The sequence below is a fragment of the Carettochelys insculpta genome, chromosome 4, assembly GCF_033958435.1.
Source record: "Carettochelys insculpta isolate YL-2023 chromosome 4, ASM3395843v1, whole genome shotgun sequence".
NCBI classification, from domain to species: domain Eukaryota; kingdom Metazoa; phylum Chordata; order Testudines; family Carettochelyidae; genus Carettochelys; species Carettochelys insculpta.
In genome coordinates this window covers 1,317,783-1,335,366 of record NC_134140.1, presented here as the reverse complement: position 1 = coordinate 1,335,366, position 17,584 = coordinate 1,317,783, and the positions used below count along the sequence as shown (strand labels likewise).

General features: G+C 64.9%; 1 protein-coding gene across 2 annotated transcripts in view; it reads left to right on the top strand.

Moving 5' to 3' along the window:
- The window catches only part of TTC31 (tetratricopeptide repeat domain 31), a 32,156-nt gene extending 14,953 nt beyond the window's left edge, over positions 1-17,203 (top strand). The window contains exons 15-18 of one of the 2 annotated variants that reach the window (XM_074992129.1): positions 1,987-2,061; positions 2,289-2,391; positions 6,320-6,429; positions 14,430-17,203. In XM_074992129.1, the coding sequence (XP_074848230.1) occupies positions 1,987-2,061; positions 2,289-2,391; positions 6,320-6,429; positions 14,430-14,433 (292 nt within the window). In that variant the 3' untranslated portion in view covers positions 14,434-17,203. Of the gene's footprint in view, positions 1-1,986; positions 2,062-2,288; positions 2,392-6,319; positions 6,430-6,728; positions 8,004-14,429 lie in introns of those variants that run through there. The other variant, XM_074992128.1, reaches the window with a different exon arrangement.
- Positions 17,204-17,584: the final 381 nt, after the last annotated feature.

Here is a 17,584-nt window from a genome sequence, read left to right as displayed (position 1 = left end):
GGCGCTGAACCTGGAGGGGCGGGGGGCTCTGGATCTCAGGAGGGAGGCTGGGGCGTAGGGGTGGGGCAGGCGCACGGGGGACGGGGGTAGGTCCTGGCCTGGAGGGCGGGGGGCTCTGGATCTCAGGAGGGCGGCTGGGGCGTGGGGTGGGGGCAGGCGCACGGGGGACGGGGGTAGGTCCTGGCCTGGAGGGCGGGGGGCTCTGGATCTCAGGAGGGCGGCTGGGGCGTAGGGGTGGGGCAGGCGCACGGGGGACGGGGGTAGGTCCTGGCCTGGAGGGCGGGGGTCTGTGGATCTCAGGAGGGAGGCTGGGGCGTGGGGTGGGGGCAGGCCCTGGCCTGGAGGGCGGGGGGCTCTGGATCTTAGGAGGGAGGCTGGGGCGTGGGGTGGGGGCAGGCGCACGGGGGACGGGGGTAGGTCCTGGCCTGGAGGGCGGGGGTCTGTGGATCTCAGGAGGGAGGCTGGGGCGTGGGGTGGGGGCAGGCGCACGGGGGACGGGGGTAGGTTCTGGACCTGGAGGGCGGGGGGCTCTGGATCTCAGGAGGGAGGCTGGGGCGTGGGGGTGGGGGCAGGCGCACGGGGGACGGGGGTAGGTGCTGGACCTGGAGGGCGGGGGGCTCTGGATCTCAGGAGGGAGGCTGGGGCGTGGGGTGGGGGCAGGCGCACGGGGGACGGGGGTAGGTGCTGGCCTGGAGGGCGGGGGTCTGTGGATCTCAGGAGGGAGGCTGGGGCGTGGGGTGGGGGCAGGCCCTGGCCTGGAGGGCGGGGGGCTCTGGATCTCAGGAGGGAGGCTGGGGCGTGGGGTGGGGGCAGGCGCACGGGGGACGGGGGTAGGTCCTGGCCTGGAGGGCGGGGGTCTGTGGATCTCAGGAGGGAGGCTGGGGCGTGGGGTGGGGGCAGGCCCTGGCCTGGAGGGCGGGGGGCTCTGGATCTCAGGAGGGAGGCTGGGGCGTGGGGTGGGGGCAGGCGCACGGGGGACGGGGGTAGGTCCTGGCCTGGAGGGCGGGGGTCTGTGGATCTCAGGAGGGAGGCTGGGGCGTGGGGTGGGGGCAGGCGCACGGGGGACGGGGGTAGGTTCTGGACCTGGAGGGCGGGGGGCTCTGGATCTCAGGAGGGAGGCTGGGGCGTGGGGGTGGGGGCAGGCGCACGGGGGACGGGGGTAGGTGCTGGACCTGGAGGGCGGGGGGCTCTGGATCTCAGGAGGGAGGCTGGGGCGTGGGGTGGGGGCAGGCGCACGGGGGACGGGGGTAAGTGCTGGCCTGGAGGGCGGGGGTCTGTGGATCTCAGGAGGGAGGCTGGGGCGTGGGGTGGGGGCAGGCCCTGGCCTGGAGGGCGGGGGGCTCTGGATCTCAGGAGGGAGGCTGGGGCGTGGGGTGGGGGCAGGCGCACGGGGGACGGGGGTAGGTCCTGGCCTGGAGGGCGGGGGTCTGTGGATCTCAGGAGGGAGGCTGGGGCGTGGGGTGGGGGCAGGCCCTGGCCTGGAGGGCGGGGGGCTCTGGATCTCAGGAGGGAGGCTGGGGCGTGGGGTGGGGGCAGGCGCACGGGGGACGGGGGTAGGTCCTGGCCTGGAGGGCGGGGGTCTGTGGATCTCAGGAAGGAGGCTGGGGCGTGGGGTGGGGGCAGGCCCTGGCCTGGAGGGCGGGGGTCTGTGGATCTCAGGAGGGAGGCTGGGGCGTGGGGTGGGGGCAGGCGCACGGGGGACGGGGGTAGGTCCTGGCCTGGAGGGCGGGGGTCTGTGGATCTCAGGAGGGAGGCTGGGGCGTGGGGTGGGGGCAGGCCCTGGCCTGGAGGGCGGGGGGCTCTGGATCTCAGGAGGGAGGCTGGGGCGTGGGGTGGGGGCAGGCGCACGGGGGACGGGGGTAGGTCCTGGCCTGGAGGGCGGGGGTCTGTGGATCTCAGGAGGGAGGCTGGGGCGTGGGGTGGGGGCAGGCGCACGGGGCGCCGGTGTGGGGCGGGCGGCTGACCCTTGCCGCGTGCCTTTGGCAGGGCCTGGTTCGCCGTGTGGGTCGGCAACGTCACCCCCAGGATCACCCAGAAGGTGCTGCGTGGCTGTTTTGAGCTGTGAGTGGTCCCTCCCCGTCTCGCCCCCGCCGCCTGGGCCAGGCCGCAGTGGGCTCTGCCCTGCTCCGTTGGGTGCGCTGCCCACTGGGGCACCCTGGGGCTCCTCCAGGCCGTGCCCCACATTGCTGTGGCTGCTGCCGGGCCAGTCTGGGGGCACCGTCCTGCCCCAGCCTCCTGTCAGCTGCTCCCAGCGAGAGGCGGGGCTGAGCCCACCCCTTGCTTGGCAGGTTTGGGCCCATCCACTCCATCCGGCTGCTCCCGGAGAAGCACTGCGCCTTCGTCAACTACACCAGGAAGGAGGCGGCAGAGGCGGCCTACGCAGCCCTGCAGGTCAGGCTGGGCGGGCTGCGGCTTGGCAGGGGCCCCGGAGCTCAGCGGGGCCCCAGGGACCCACGCTCCTCTTGGGCTGCTCTCTGGCTGGGGCCCCCGCAGGCCCACCTGGGCCCTCCCCCTTGGCGTCTGTGGTTCCCCTGCTGCCGCCCCGGCGCTCTCTGTGCATGGGGCCTGGGCTGGTCCCCGCGCCAGCCCTCCAAGTGCCACGCTCCCGTCGCACCAGGGCACCCGCACGGGCCGGCGCCCTTGGCTCGTGGGCACCAGCCTGGGCTCGCCTGCTGGGTTCCCTCTCCGCCCTTACGGCCCCGGCAGAGCCAGCAGCGTGGAGGGGGCGGAGGCGTGCCACCCACCTTCCCTGGGGGCAAGTAGCGCAGATCTGCTGTGGCACCCCAGGACAGCCCCCCGCCTTCACAGCCCCCCGGCGGGTGCGGGGCCAAGGGGCTCCGAGCGTGGGCACAGGGCGGGGGTGCAGGAGTGTGAGGGCTCCGAGTGGGGGTGCAGGCTCTAGGATGGGGCTTGGGATGAGGGGTTCTGGGCAGAGGAGCTGGGGTGCAGGAGGATGTACAGGGGTTGGGGTGCAGGGGGGATCCAGGCTCTGGGCTTGGGGTGCGGGAGGGGCCCATGCTCTGGGCTGGAGGTTGGGGTGCAGGCTCTGGGGCTGGGCTGGAGATTGGGGTGCAGGCTCTGGGCTGGAGGTTGGGGTGTAGATGGTGGTATGATCTCTGGGTATAGGAGGCTGCTCAGGGCTGGGGAGGGGGGATCAGGGGGGCCTTGGCCCATCTGGGCAGCTCCCTGATGGGGGGAGAGGGGCAGTCTCCACTCTCCCTGGCGGCTTCAGGGTTGAGCAGCCGCCCCCTCCCGGCCGTGCCCCTCTGCCCCCCTCAGCTCAGCCACACGGCTGGGGAAGGTGGGGCCCGCACACGCGCACACAGCTGAGGGGAAGGTGGGGCCTGCACATACATGCACGCGCGCACACACACACACACACACACACACACACAGCTGAGGGGAAGGTGGGGCCTGCACATACACGCGCGCACACACGCATGTACAGCTGAGGGAAAGGTGGGGCATGCGCGCGTGCACACATACAGAGCTGAGGGGAAGGTGGGGCCTGCACATGCGCGCACACAGCTGAGGGGAAGGTGGGGCCTGCGTGCACACACACGCATGCACGCGCACACAGAGCTGAGGGGAAGGTGGGGCCTACATACACGTGCACACACAAACAGAGCTGAGGGGAAGGTGGGGCCTGCACATACACGCGCGCGCACACGCATGTACAGCTGAGGGGAAGGTGGGGCCTGCGCGCGCGCGCACACAGCTGAGGGGAAGGTGGGGCCTGCGCGCGCACACGCATGCACGCGCACACACGGAGCTGAGGGGAAGGTGGGGCCTACATACATGCGCGCACACAAACAGCTGAGGGGAAGGTGGGGCCTGCACACGTGCGCGCACACACAGCTGAGGGGAAGGTGGGGCCTGCACACACACACACACACACAGAGCTGAAGGGAAGGTGGGGCCTACACATGCACACACACAGAGCTATGGCGAAGGTGGGACCTGCACACACACACGCACACAGAGCTGAGGGGAAGGTGGGACCTGCACACGCGCACATGCGCACACACGCACACAGCTGAGGGGAAGGTGGGACCTGCACATGCGCGCGCACACGCACACACAGCTGAGGGGAAGGTGGGGCCTGCACACACACACACACGTGCACACGCACAGAGCTGAGGGGAAGGTGGGGCCTACATACACGTACACACACAAACAGCTGAGGGGAAGGTGGGGCCTGCACACGCGCGTGCACACACAGAGCTGAGGGGAAGGTGGGGCCTGCACATGTGCATGCACACACACACGTGTGCATGCGCGCACACACACAGAGAGCTGAAGGGAAGGTGGGGCCTGCACACGCGCGCACAGAGCTGAGGGGAAGGTGGGGCCTGCACACGCGCGCACAGAGCTGAGGGGAAGGTGGGACCTGCACGCGCGTGCACAGAGCTGAGGGGAAGGTGGGGCCTGCAGACACACGCATGTGCGCGCACACAGAGCTGAGGGGAAGGTGGGGCCTGCAGACACACGCATGTGCGCACACACAGAGCTGAGGGGAAGGTGGGGCCTGCACACACACACACAGCTGAAGGGAAGGTGGGGCCTGCACACACACAGACACGTGCACACAGAGCTGAGGGGAAGGTGGGACCTGCAGACAGGCGCGCACAGAGCTGAGGGGAAGGTGGGGCCTGCACACACACACACACGCACACAGAGCTATGGGGAAGGTGGGACCTGCACACACACGCACACAGCTGAGGGGAAGGTGGGACCTGCGCGTGCGCACACGCACACAGAGCTGAGGGGAAGGTGGGACGTACGCGCGTGCACACGTACACACAGCTGAGGGGAAGGTGGGACCTGCACACGCACGTGCGCGCACACATACACACAGAGCTGAGGGGAAGGTGCGGCCTGGACACACATGCGTGTGTGCGCACACACAGAGCTGAGGGGAAGGTGGGACCTGCACACACACGCACACAGCTGAGGGGAAGGTGGGACCTGCACACACACGCGCGTGTGCATGCACACACACACAGAGCTGAGGGGAAGGTGGGATCTGCGCACGTGTGCGCGCACACCTACAGAGTTGAGGGGAAGGTGGGACCTACACACACACACACACACACACACAGAGCTGAGGGGAAGGTGGGACCTGCACACAGACACACACACACGGCTGGGGAAGGTGGGGCCTGCACAAACAAACACCCCCCCACCCCCCCCCCACACACAGAGCTGAGGGGAAGGTGGGACCTGCACACAGACACACACACACGGCTGGGGAAGGTGGGGCCTGCACAAACACACACCCCCCCACCCCCCCCCCCCCACACACAGCTGAGGGGAAGGTGGGACCTGCACACAGACACACACACACGGCTGGGGAAGGTGGGGCCTGCACAAACGAACACCCCCCCACACCCCCCCCACACACACACACAGCTGAGGGGAAGGTGGGACCTGCACACAGACACACACACACGGCTGGGGAAGGTGGGGCCTGCACAAACAAACACCCACCCACACAAATCCCCCCCCCCCCACAGCTGAGGGGAAGGTGGGACCTGCACACAGACACACACACAGGGCTAGGGAAGGTGGGGCCTGCACAAACAAACACCCACCCACCCGCACACACAAACACCCACCCGCACACACAAACACAGCTGAGGGGAAGGTGGGACCTGCACACAGACACACACACACGGCTGGGGAAGGTGGGGCCTGCACAAACAAACACCCCCCCACCCGCACACACCCACACCCCCCCACACACACACACAGCTGAGGGGAAGGTGGGACCTGCACACAGACACAGACACACACACACGGCTAGGGAAGGTGAGGCCTGCGCACGCACGCACACACACCCCTCTCAGAGCAGGAGGGACCTTGGCAGGTCGTCGAGTCCCGTCCCCTGTTTAATCTAAATGGCCTCTCAAGGGCTGAGCTCACAGCTCTGGGCTTAGCAGGCCAGTGCTCAAACCACTGAGTAGAGGCTCGGGGGTGGGGGGGGTAGTGTCTGGGGTGGCAGATAAGGGGGTACAGGCTGTCTGGGGTGGGGGTGAGGTGGGGGAGGTCCAGGCTGTGGGGTTGGGGGTGTGGGGGGGTTACAGGCTGTCTCAGGTGTGGGGTAGGGGAGGGACGGGCTCTGGGTACAGGCCGGGGGACGGGCTGTGGGGTGGGCGAGGTCCAGGCCCTGGCGGGGGGCTGGGTGCTGGATGGGGTTGCAGTGGGGGAGGTCCAGGTGCTGGGGGGGGCCGGGCTGTGGGGTGGGGGTGCAGTGGGGGAGGTCCAGGCTGTGGGTTGCTCCTCGGTGGCCTGCGCTAACTGGTCCCTTTCTCCCTAGGGGGCTGAAGTGGAAGGAACCAAGTTAGTGCTGCAGCTGAAGCACCCCGCCCACGCCACCCCGCCCCCGGGCAGGGGGGGTCCTGGCAGCGCCCTGCAGCCGGGTGGGAGGTAGGTGTGGTGCGGTGCCGCCCGGGGAAGGAGAGTGCAGTGCCCAGCCCTGCTGAGCTGCGCAGCTGAGCGGCCGGAGCGGGTCCCCGCTGGCACCTCGGGGAGAGCTCTGCCCAGTGCCCCTCTGGCTCGGAGGGGGCTGTCCCAGCCCTTGATGCCAGCCTGCCTGACTTCCTGGGGCTCTGGGGGTGTCCCATGGCCTCGTGCTGCCTAGGCGTGATTCCAGCCCAGGGCCTGGGCTGGGCTGGGCTGAGCTGAGGGGGTGTGTGCAGGCTCTGGACCCTCTCTGTGCCCCCCAGGGAGCTGGTGCACGTGCCCCCCACCCTGGAGTGCCATTTCTGGAGGAACGCTGGCTGCGGCTACGGGCCTGACTGCCGTTTCCGCCACCTGCCCCAGAGCCAAGGGCTGGACAAGAAGCTGGCTCAGCTCTAGGCCCTGCGCTGGCCCGCTTGTCGCAGGCGCTGGAGACCAGAGGGCTGCCAGGCTGCACTGTGTGGAGAGCCCCGGTGCTGGGCCTTCCCAGGCTGCTGCAGCTGCTGCCTGAGGCCCCCGCCCGAGGCAGGGCTGCACTCGCTGCTGTGCGGGCTGTGGCTGTGCTGCGGGTTACCCCATGGAAGGAGCCGTGCGCGCTGCTCAGCTGCCCCCTCTGCCAGGGCAGCCTGGTGGCTGGAGGGAATCGCTGGGCCCCTGGGCGGGAAGGGCCGGGTTTCACACCCTCGCCCGTGGCCCTGCAGGGGCAGCGTGCCCCACACCTGTGGGGGTGCTGGAGCTGGCTGCAGCCCCCTTTGCCTTAGTGTGGAGGGAGACCTATGGGGACTACGAGTCCCAGCATGCACTGGAGCTACGCTGTTGGCAGGATTGGCAGTGTGGCATGCTGGGAGTTGTAGTCTCAGCCCCAGGATGCTCTAACGTTTCTGTTTTATACCAAAAATGGTCCTGAGGCTGGCTCCTCCCTCAGCTGTGCTCTCTGCCTGCTGATTGGCTGAGCTCCAGCTGCGTTACACTGGCTCTGCCCACCTGTGCGGTGCCAATGCGCCACCTCTACAGTAACGGGAGCAAGCCCCAGTCTGCAGGCGGGACACGGGGCCAGACAGACCAGGTCGCTGAGCGTCTTGCTGTTCTGGGTTAGCTCTTTGTGGGTGGCTGGCTGGGGGGAGTGTGGCCGAGCGCCAGGGCTGCTCTGCAGCCCCAGCTCCATTTACTGGGGCTTTTAATGCCTGTGATGGAGTGGGGGGAGGGCCTGTGTGAGACTCAGGCTGGATGTGAGAGACAAGCAGCAGCTCCCAGTGGCTAAGGATGACCCTGGGGCTACAACCTAGGCTGGCAGGTAACACCTCAGCCCTGAACAAAGAGGAGGGAGGAGCCGAGCTGTTTTTTGAATCGGGGTCGGCAGTTAGAGGCTAGGGGAAGGGAGAGCTGGAAGGCAGCCAGCCTGAGGAGGGGGAAGCTACACCCCAGAGGGGCACCCCTCGGGGTCTTCTCCCCAGGACGGGTTGGAAGGACTGTCTCTGACTGCTGTACTGTTGCTTCTGTGAGAAACTGGGCATCTGTTGCCTAATAAACCTCCTGTTGTACCTGCTGAGTGAGAGTCACTCCTGCCAGCGACGGGGTGCAGTGCAGGGGGACCCCTGACCCCCATCACACTGGTGTGCAGTGTGCAGTGCATGGGGACCTCTGAACCCCATCACAATGCCTCCGTTTGTTTACGGCCCGCCCCCTGCCCTGTGGCTAACCTGGGCTTGTCCCATGCAGAGCTTCCTTGGCACAGGGCATTCTGAGCCCCAGGCAGGCCCCTCCTGGCTAGTGTTCACCCCGTGCTGCCATTCCCGTGGGGCTCCTGCTGACCTTGGGCCAGCTCCATTCTTGGGCTCCGGCCCAGCCTAAGCCCTGGGTGCCCTCTGCCCTGGCCTGGCATGCAAAGCCAGCTGGGGGTCAGGGCTGCCCAGGGAGGGGCCTTGCCCTGCTGAATGCTCTGCTCGGCAGGGGCCAGGAGTGATGTAAATGGACCTCCTCTGGCACGTGGCCCAGGGAGTGCATTTGGCGGGAGGCTGCGGCTTCGGGGCACTGGGCCAGGGAGCTGTGGGGCTCCAGGCTGACTCCCGCTGGCCAGCCCTGGGTTTACAGTGGCTGCGGCACCCAGCTAGGTTTGTTTGGGGGTTTGCACCCGCCTGGGAATTTACGGACCGTTGTAATAAAAGCCGGGGCAGAGCCTGCCCCTCCTTTCACCTCCCTCCTTGGGCCCTGCTGGGGCCCGGCGCTGGGTGGCCTGTGCCAGTGAGGGGCACTGCTGTCCAGGGTTGGTGAGGAGCAGTCGCAGCCCAGCCTGGCTGCCTGCGGGTGGCCTTGGGCCTCCATCCCCGCTGCCTCTCATGGCTGGGCCCATGCTGCTTGCGCACCCAGGCTCTCTGGCCTGGCCCCCCATGGACAGGTGGCTGGGCCCTGGGTGAGAGGCCTCTTGGTGGAACAAGTTTGAGGCCACTTTGTAAGGTGCACTGGGCTCGGGGAGCCCACGGTGAACCCCCTCCACGGTAAAGTAAAGGGCCTAGGACTGCTCTGTGGGGCAGTGCTCCCAAAGGCGGGGGGCTGGCGCACCCCCCTTTCCCAGTCCTGCCCCTGGAGCCCCGGGTGCGAAGGGAGGCTGACCCCTCTGGTGCTGCCCGGGGAGACACGCGTTAACCACTCTGGCTGTAGGTGGAGCATGAGTGGGCCACGGAGGCCCCCTGACCCCATGGCATTGCGAGTTCCATAGGTGGGGCCCCTTGCCCCAGGACCCTTCTGCCCATGGCTTTGTGGCTGTCCTGTGGGGGCAGCTTGTCCTGGCTCCCTGCTGGGCAGAGGAGCTGTTCTTGCTGCCCTGGTGAGTGCGAGGTGGGCCTGCGTGCCGCCTGGGTAATGGCTGCATCTGGGCAGAGCAGGCACCGCCTGGGGGCCCGGCATTTCCAGCCCCTGCTACCACCCAGAGTGGGGAGCCAAGGCTGAGAGCAGTTCTGCCCTGCCTGCAGCCCTCGGGACGCTGCGCCCCTCCCTGTGCTGTGTCAGAGCTGGGTGTGGGGGGCGAGGTGCCCGTGGAACTCACCACCCTGGGGGAGGTACTGAGCAGTGGCATGAGCATGCGCCTGTCAGGATTTCTGCCGAGACGCACGCATAACTGCCCTGGGCAGGCCCGGCCTTGCGTCCTCCCTCGGAGCTCGCACGCAGGAATGAGGTGGAATTCAGCCAGGGCTGGGGCCTGGCTCCAGCTGCCTCATGCCCAGTGTGGCAGGGCACAGCGTGTTCTGCAGCCTGTTCTCCCGCCAGCCATGGCGCAGAGAGAATCCCTGCCCACACCCCTCCTCACCCCAGCTGTGCATGGGGAGCTGCTTGTCTGAGTCCCCTCTTGCCTCTCCTGTTCTGGAGGGGTGACACTGCCTGAGTGCAGACGTCTGGAGGGTTGTAGCTTACCAGGCAAACCCCACCACGCTGGGCGGCCACTGCTGCTGTCCTCATTGTGGGCTGCGGATTTGAGTGCAGGGGCTGGATATTTACAAGGGCGACAGCAGTGAAAATGGGGAGGCCTGTGAGGTGCTGTGGAGGCCCTGGCAGTTCCTAGCCCGACGGAGGGGGGCTCTCATCGCAGGGATGGTGCTCACGTTTCAGTCCCCACGGTGCAGGACTACGACAAACGCCATGCGGAAGTTCACAGGGGGGCGTTTCCACTATCCCCTTTGTCAGCCAAACGAGTCCAGGGCTGGGCAGCCTCAGCTCGCGAGCACAAGAGGCCTCCTTCCTGTCCGTGGGCTGCGAGTGTGGTAGCCAAGGTGCCTCCCAGGACAGGCTGGTTAACGCTGCTAGGCAAAAACCTACCTCGCTGGAAACCAGCAGAGCCTGTCACTCCCGCTCCAGCGGGTAGTACCCAAAGGGCTCCCGGTGCCCTCAGGCGTGTGCCCAGCACGGCCACCCTGCCAGCCACAAGCCAGAGCAGGTTGGTTTGACAAGACCAGTTTCTTCCATGGAGCCATGTTGGCCTGTCCCTGGTTAACGAAGCCCTGTGCTAGCTTATCCAGTGTGTCTGTGGGGCACTGTCATTGCCCCCAGCCCTTCCTGCTGCCTCTCAGACACACACACACAGAGTAGCTACTGTGGCCTCTGCCTTTCCTGCAGCGTGAGAGGGTCTTGCCTGGCCCTTGCTAGGGTAACTTCTGCACCCACAGGCTTTCAAACCAGCACATTGCGCTTTGCTGCAGCCGGAGCTTTGCCCCGGGGTTTTTAGCTTCTGAGCTCAGCTACCTGCTGTTCTGTAGCCACCGGCCCCAGGTGCAGCCTTTCCCCGTGCTGGCTGCTCTGCCTTGGTGTTAGTGAGTTATCTGAACCCACGCCTGGAGTTCTGGAACTGACCAGTGCCTGCCTGAGCTCTCTCCCAGCAGCAATCCACCGCGGCTTCCCGTGTCCGCCAGCACCGAGTAGCCCAGCCTGCCCCCCCCGCAAGCTCGCCTCTGTTCTCCCTCCCCCGGGGAAGGCCAGCTGCTGAGCTCGCACCCCTGGGAGCAGCAGGTCCCGTGGAACCCAGAGCCAGCCAGGCTCACACACAGCAGGGGCTGGGGTTGGCAGAAGCAATGGATGGGGGGCTGGGGCCCTGATTGTGCCAGGACTGCGGGCACCTGCTGTTGTCCTGTTGCTGAGGGCAGAGCTCCAGCAGGGAGAGCAGGGGCCTGGGCCCAGGGTGGGGGGTCGAGCAGCACATGGAGCCAGCCCCAGGGGCAGCCATCCCAGTGCACTTCCCAGGCAGAGGCCCCCTGACTGCACTGCATGGGCACAGGGCATCTCAGCCCCCTTCCCTGCGGCTCAGCACCCACACGGCCCTGCCAGCTGGGATCTCAGTTATGAGTGTTGCAGGCAGAGCGTGTCCATGTGTCCCACCGCAGCGGGGTTCAGCCTCCAGGCTCTGCCCCCGCCCGCAGCCAGCAGCGATGCCCACGCGGCAGGCGGCGAGCAGGTTTAGCAGGTGACAGATGCAGCGTGGTACAGGCTCGTCAGCACAGACCCCAGATGTATCTGTCTGACCCACGCTGGGGGAGGAGACCCCCGAGGGGACCCCGGGCCTGGAGCCCCTGGCTCTGCCCTGCCAGACTCTCTTCCTCTCCAGCCTCCCCCACACTAACTGCTGCCTCCGATTCAAACCCAGCCGGGTCCTCCCCGCCCCTTGTTCCAGGGCAGAGGTGTTACCTGCCAGCTTAGGTTCCAGCCCCCGGGGGTCCCCCCAGCCTCTGGGCGCCGCTCAGCCTGTCTGTCTGTCTGTCTGTCTCTCTGCCCCCCCCCCCCCCACACCTGGGCCTACCTCCATTTCTTCCGGCTGCCTCGTGATGGGCTGTGCCACCTGCCCCACATGTTCTGTGCTCCCTCTTTCCCCTCAGCTGCGCCAGGTGCCCAGGCTCAGCACCCCATGGGGACAAGTATCAGAGAGGTGACTCTGTTAGTCTGTCTTCGAGAACAACAAGCAGTCCTGGGGCACCTTATAGGCTAACATTTTGGAGCAAGACCTTCAAAGATCTGCCTGGCGAAGTGGGTCTTTGCCCATGAAAGCTCATGCTCCAAAATATCTGTTAGTCTATAAGGTGGCACAGGACTGCTTGTTCACCACATGGGGGTCCCGGCTGAGCTGGCCCCCGCATGCCCCCCGCATGCCCCAATTCAGCCCCTTTGGTAGCCGGGGCAGGAGCATTCCAGTTCCCCTGGTTTGAGGGTGTTCCCAGCCCTGGGACCCTGCCCACCTCTCTGGGGGTGGGGTGGGGTGTGGCAGGACCAGAGCGGGTTTCCCAGCCAGTCTCCAATGGGCGAGAGAACCTGTAGGCCAGTGCAGCTGGGCCGGCATCCCCCTCGCAGGGAGGTGGTTCAGAGTGTGGCTGCTGGGCCGGCATCCCCCTCGCAGGGAGGTGGTTCAGAGTGTGGCTGCTGGGCCGGTCCTCCTCGCAGGGAGGTGGTTCAGAGTGTGGCTGCTGGGCCGGCATCCCCCTCGCAGGGAGGTGGTTCAGAGTGTGGCAGCTGGGCCGGCATCCCCCTCGCAGGGAGGTGGTTCAGAGTGTGGCTGCTGGCCGGCATCCCCCTCGCAGGGAGGTGGTTCAGAGTGTGGCTGCTGGGCCGGCATCCCCCTCGCAGGGAGGTGGTTCAGAGTGTGGCTGCTGGCCGGCATCCCCCTCGCAGGGAGGTGGTTCAGAGTGTGGCTGCTGGCCGGCATCCCCCTCGCAGGGAGGTGGTTCAGAGTGTGGCTGCTGGGCCGGCATCCCCCTCGCAGGGAGGTGGTTCAGAGTGTGGCTGCTGGGCCGGCATCCCCCTCGCAGGGAGGTGGTTCAGAGTGTGGCTGCTGGCCGGCATCCCCCTCGCAGGGAGGTGGTTCAGAGTGTGGCTGCTGGGCCGGCATCCCCCTCGCAGGGAGGTGGTTCAGAGTGTGGCTGCTGGCCGGCATCCCCCTCGCAGGGAGGTGGTTCAGAGTGTGGCTGCTGGGCCGGCATCCCCCTCGCAGGGAGGTGGTTCAGAGTGTGGCTGCTGGGCCGGCATCCCCCTCGCAGGGAGGTGGTTCAGAGTGTGGCTGCTGGGCCGGTCCTCCTCGCAGGGAGGTGGTTCAGAGTGTGGCTCCTGGCCGGCATCCCCCTCGCAGGGAGGTGGTTCAGAGTGTGGCTGCTGGGCCGGTCCTCCTCGCAGGGAGGTGGTTCAGAGTGTGGCTGCTGGCCGGCATCCCCCTCGCAGGGAGGTGGTTCAGAGTGTGGCTCCTGGCCGGCATCCCCCTCGCAGGGAGGTGGTTCAGAGTGTGGCTGCTGGCCGGCATCCCCCTCGCAGGGAGGTGGTTCAGAGTGTGGCTGCTGGCCGGCATCCCCCTCGCAGGGAGGTGGTTCAGAGTGTGGCTGCTGGCCGGCATCCCCCTCGCAGGGAGGTGGTTCAGAGTGTGGCTGCTGGCCGGCATCCCCCTCGCAGGGAGGTGGTTCAGAGTGTGGCTCCTGGCCGGCATCCCCCTCGCAGGGAGGTGGTTCAGAGTGTGGCTCCTGGCCGGCATCCCCCTCGCAGGGAGGTGGTTCAGAGTGTGGCTGCTGGGCCGGCATCCCCCTCGCAGGGAGGTGGTTCAGAGTGTGGCTGCTGGCTGGCATCCCCCTCGCAGGGAGGTGGTTCAGAGTGTGGCTGCTGGCTGGCATCCCCCTCGCAGGGAGGTGGTTCAGAGTGTGGCTGCTGGCCGGCATCCCCCTCGCAGGGAGGTGGTTCAGAGTGTGGCTGCTGGGCCGGTCCTCCTCGCAGGGAGGTGGTTCAGAGTGTGGCTGCTGGGCCGGCATCCCCCTCGCAGGGAGGTGGTTCAGAGTGTGGCTGCTGGCCGGCATCCCCCTCGCAGGGAGGTGGTTCAGAGTGTGGCTGCTGGGCCGGCATCCCCCTCGCAGGGAGGTGGTTCAGAGTGTGGCTGCTGGCCGGCATCCCCCTCGCAGGGAGGTGGTTCAGAGTGTGGCTGCTGGCCGGCATCCCCCTCGCAGGGAGGTGGTTCAGAGTGTGGCTGCCTTTCCATGGCTGGTGCTTCAGGCAGCCTTTGCCTGGGGCGCTGGCCAGGGCTGGCGAGTCTGGCAGGGAGGGTGTGGCTGGGCGCTGCTGCCCCTTGGGCATGGTAGGAGGGAGATGGGCACACACCAAGAGCAAGGCGGGGCTCAGTGGGTGGACCCCTCTGCTCTGGGAGACCAGCCGTGAAGGGGGCAGAGCTGTGCTCCAGCTGGCCTCTGCTCATACCATCCCCCACCCCTAGCATGCCCCCTGCACAGTGGTGCGGGGCTGGGAGGTGGTCTGGGCCGGGGGGGGGACTTGGTTTCTCTCTGTATCTTTCTCTGTGCCAGGAAAGATAATGAAGCAGGTAATTAAAGGAAGAGACCGCCAGGGGGCCTCCACCCCAGGCACGGCACCACAGACCATGGTGCTGGGGACTCAAGTAGCGGTGCCAGAATCCTCTGTACCAGCGGGCTTGGAGGGTATATTGACCTCATCTTCGTCTTCTCCAGATGAGGCATTAGCTGGATCCTCTGCATCCCCAGTACTGGAGGATTGAGGCGCGTACCAGCAACTTTTGAGGATGGTCGCCCAGAGCCTGGGGGTACAGGCAGAAGAGGTCAGAGATGAAGTAGGCCCTGTTGCAAACATCCTCTCAACCTCTGGACCGCCCAGGGTGGCACTGCCCATTGTAAAGACAATTTCCAGCACAGCCAAGACAGTGTGGCAAACCCCAGCCTCAGCCTTGCCCACGGCTAGGAAAAACCAATGCTGGTATTTTGTCCCAGCCCAGAGGAATGAACATCTGTTCACCCATCCTCCCCCTGACGCCCTTGTCGTGGATGCGGTGAACAATAGGGAGAGACGGGGGGTTCAAGGACCCTCTCCCAAGAACAAAGACGCCAAAGGACTGGATCTGTATGGTAGAAAAGTTTACTCCACAGGTGGTCGACAGTTGAGAGTTGCTAACCAGCAGGCCATGGTTAGCAGGTGTGCGTACAATACTGCCAGCTCCATGGACCGTTTCGCTGAACTGCTCCCACCGGACGCCAAGACAGATCTTACGGCCCTGGTAGCAGAGCAGAGGCTCATATCCAGAGCAGCCCTGCAGGCTGCCCTAGATGCAGCTGATGTGGCCGCTAGGGTTATGGCCTTGGGTATTGCCATGCGAAGGGGACCATGGCTCCAGGTCTCTCAAAGAGGTGCCGCAGTCCATTCAAGACCTCCCTTTTGAAGGCCCCTCCCTGTTTTCAGAGAAAACAGGTGAGAGACTTCATGGCATGAAAGGCTCTCGGTCCATGTTACGCTCACTGGGGTCTCTACACACCGGCGACCCAGAGAAGACATTTTACTTGGAGGTCCCAGTTCAGACAGTTCCCCAGCAGCAACAGGATGGGAGCAGGAGAAGGGGTTGCCATAACAGGAGGTGTCAGGGTCGCCAGTTACAGGACTAGGGCCACCCTAAAACCCCTCCTGGGCCTAGACACCAATTTTGACAGGATGGTCGGGAGTGATGCACCATCCACTCCCATAATTCCAGCCCAGGGTTTATTTTCACTCCGCCTATCCCCATTCTACCATGCATGGTGCAGCATGACTTTGGACCAGTGGGTCCTCCGCACGGTAGAAAAGGGATATGTTATCCAATTTTCTTCTTACCCCCCTTCGGAACCCGCTTCCCCGTCCCGCTTCAGGGACCCCTCTCACGAGATAGCTCTCAGACAGGAGGTAGGAATCCTCCTCCAAAAGGGGGCTATAGAGGAAGTTCCCCAGGAATTCCAGGGACAGGGATTCTATTCCCGCTATTTCCTAATCCTGAAAGTGAAAGGGGGGCTGAGGCCCATCTTGGACCTATGAAACCTGAACAAATTTGTAAGAAAGAGAAAGTTTCCTGTGATATCCCTGGGAATAATTATCCCAATGCTGGAACAAGGGGACTGGTTTGCCGCTCTTGACTTACAGGACGCATATTTCCGTGTAGCAATTTATCCACCTCACGGGAGGTTCCTCCGGTTTGTGCTAGGGAAGGACCATTATCAGTTCAGTCCTCCCGTTCGGACTCTCCTCAGCCCTGAGAGTCTTTACCAAATGTATGTCAGTAGTGGCAGCCTTCCTACGTAGGTGGGGTGTGCATCTGTTCCCGTACCTAGACGACGGGCTGATCGGGGTCAGTCACAAGGACGGGTCGAAACACGTACGGCTAATAAGAACAACGTTCGACATGCTGGGCCTCCTAGTAAACGAGGCAAAGTCTGTGCTAGCCCCGACTCAAGTCATGGAGTTCGTAGGCGCGCGTCTAGACGCAGCGCAAGTGTGATGGGGTTCTGGGGTCCCCCAAGCTCTGCACCCTGTCCGCAGGCAGGAGAGTCTCTCACTCAGCAGGAAAACAGCAGGTTTATTAGCCGACAGGACACAGCATCATACAGAGGAGTCAGTACAGCAGGCAGAGACAGCCAGTCCAATCCATGTTGGGGAGAGGAGGCCCCGAGGGGCCCCCAGAGCTGGGGCCTTGCCCCCTCCTTTGTCTCTCTCTCTCTCCCAGCCCAGACTAACTGCTTCCAACTCCCAGTTCCAATTCAAACCCCTCAGGCTCCACCTCCTCCTTTGTCTCCCGTACAAAGGTGTTACCTGGTCGTCAGGGTTACCCTCAGCAGGACCCCACACCCTCTGTGAGCCACTCACATACACACAGGTATCCCCCACTCCATCACATCTCTCCCCCCTTCCAGACCGAACTGAGCGGGGTCACTCAGCCGGTGACCTGGGGAAGTTCGGGGCCCTCCCCTCGTGATCGGGCATCGGCTGTACCCTCGGTGCTTCCCTTGATGTGCACCACCTCCATGTCATAATCCTGCTGGGGGAGGCTCCAACTCAGGAGCTTGGTATTGGCCCTTTTCATGTGATGCAGCCGGACAAGTCCCTTTAGTTCCCTCAGGCTGGTTGGTCTCCCTGCTTCGGCCCCGGTCCGTCAGCCACGTTCTCAAGTCGGGCAGGCAGAGCCCATACAGATGCTGCAGCATCAACAGATCAAATAGTTCTTTTCTGGTCTGGGCCCTGCCCTGTGTGACCACCAGCCCATACAGCTGCTCCGGCAAATGTTTGGAATTCAGTTACAGTCCAGTAAAAGAAGGTACAAATGCTTCCACCCTTGGCATTTAGCCAGACCACCAAAATGGTTGTGTGCCTCAGTTTCCCCTTCCATGCCACACAATAGGTTTGGAATGTTCCTCCTCACGTGAGAGGTTGCAAGACTAGTTACAGGGAACAACGGTGACATTTCAGAGTTACAGACTCCTTCAACATACAATTCATGCTTCTACATCAATGTCATCATGTCACATGGCTCTTTCCAAACCTTCAGTACATGGTACAATTCTACAGCTTTTGGTAGCAGCACCCCTTGGTTACAGCAGTCAGCGTGAGTAACAGAACAAACCCATTGCAACTGTACATTTACGTTGCTCTTTGGTAGACCACAACCTTTGTGCAACAGCCTTGAGAATCTGGTATTTTGGGGATAAATGGCTGAGGCCTTTCTTAGCACCATCAAGTTCTAATCTTCTCTCTTGCCCCCTGGGGTGGAAATTTGATCTCTCTGGCTGTGCCCTCCCTTCTAACAAGAGCTGGGCCATTGATGATCTCAGGGAGACGGCCCCCTCCCAGCCAG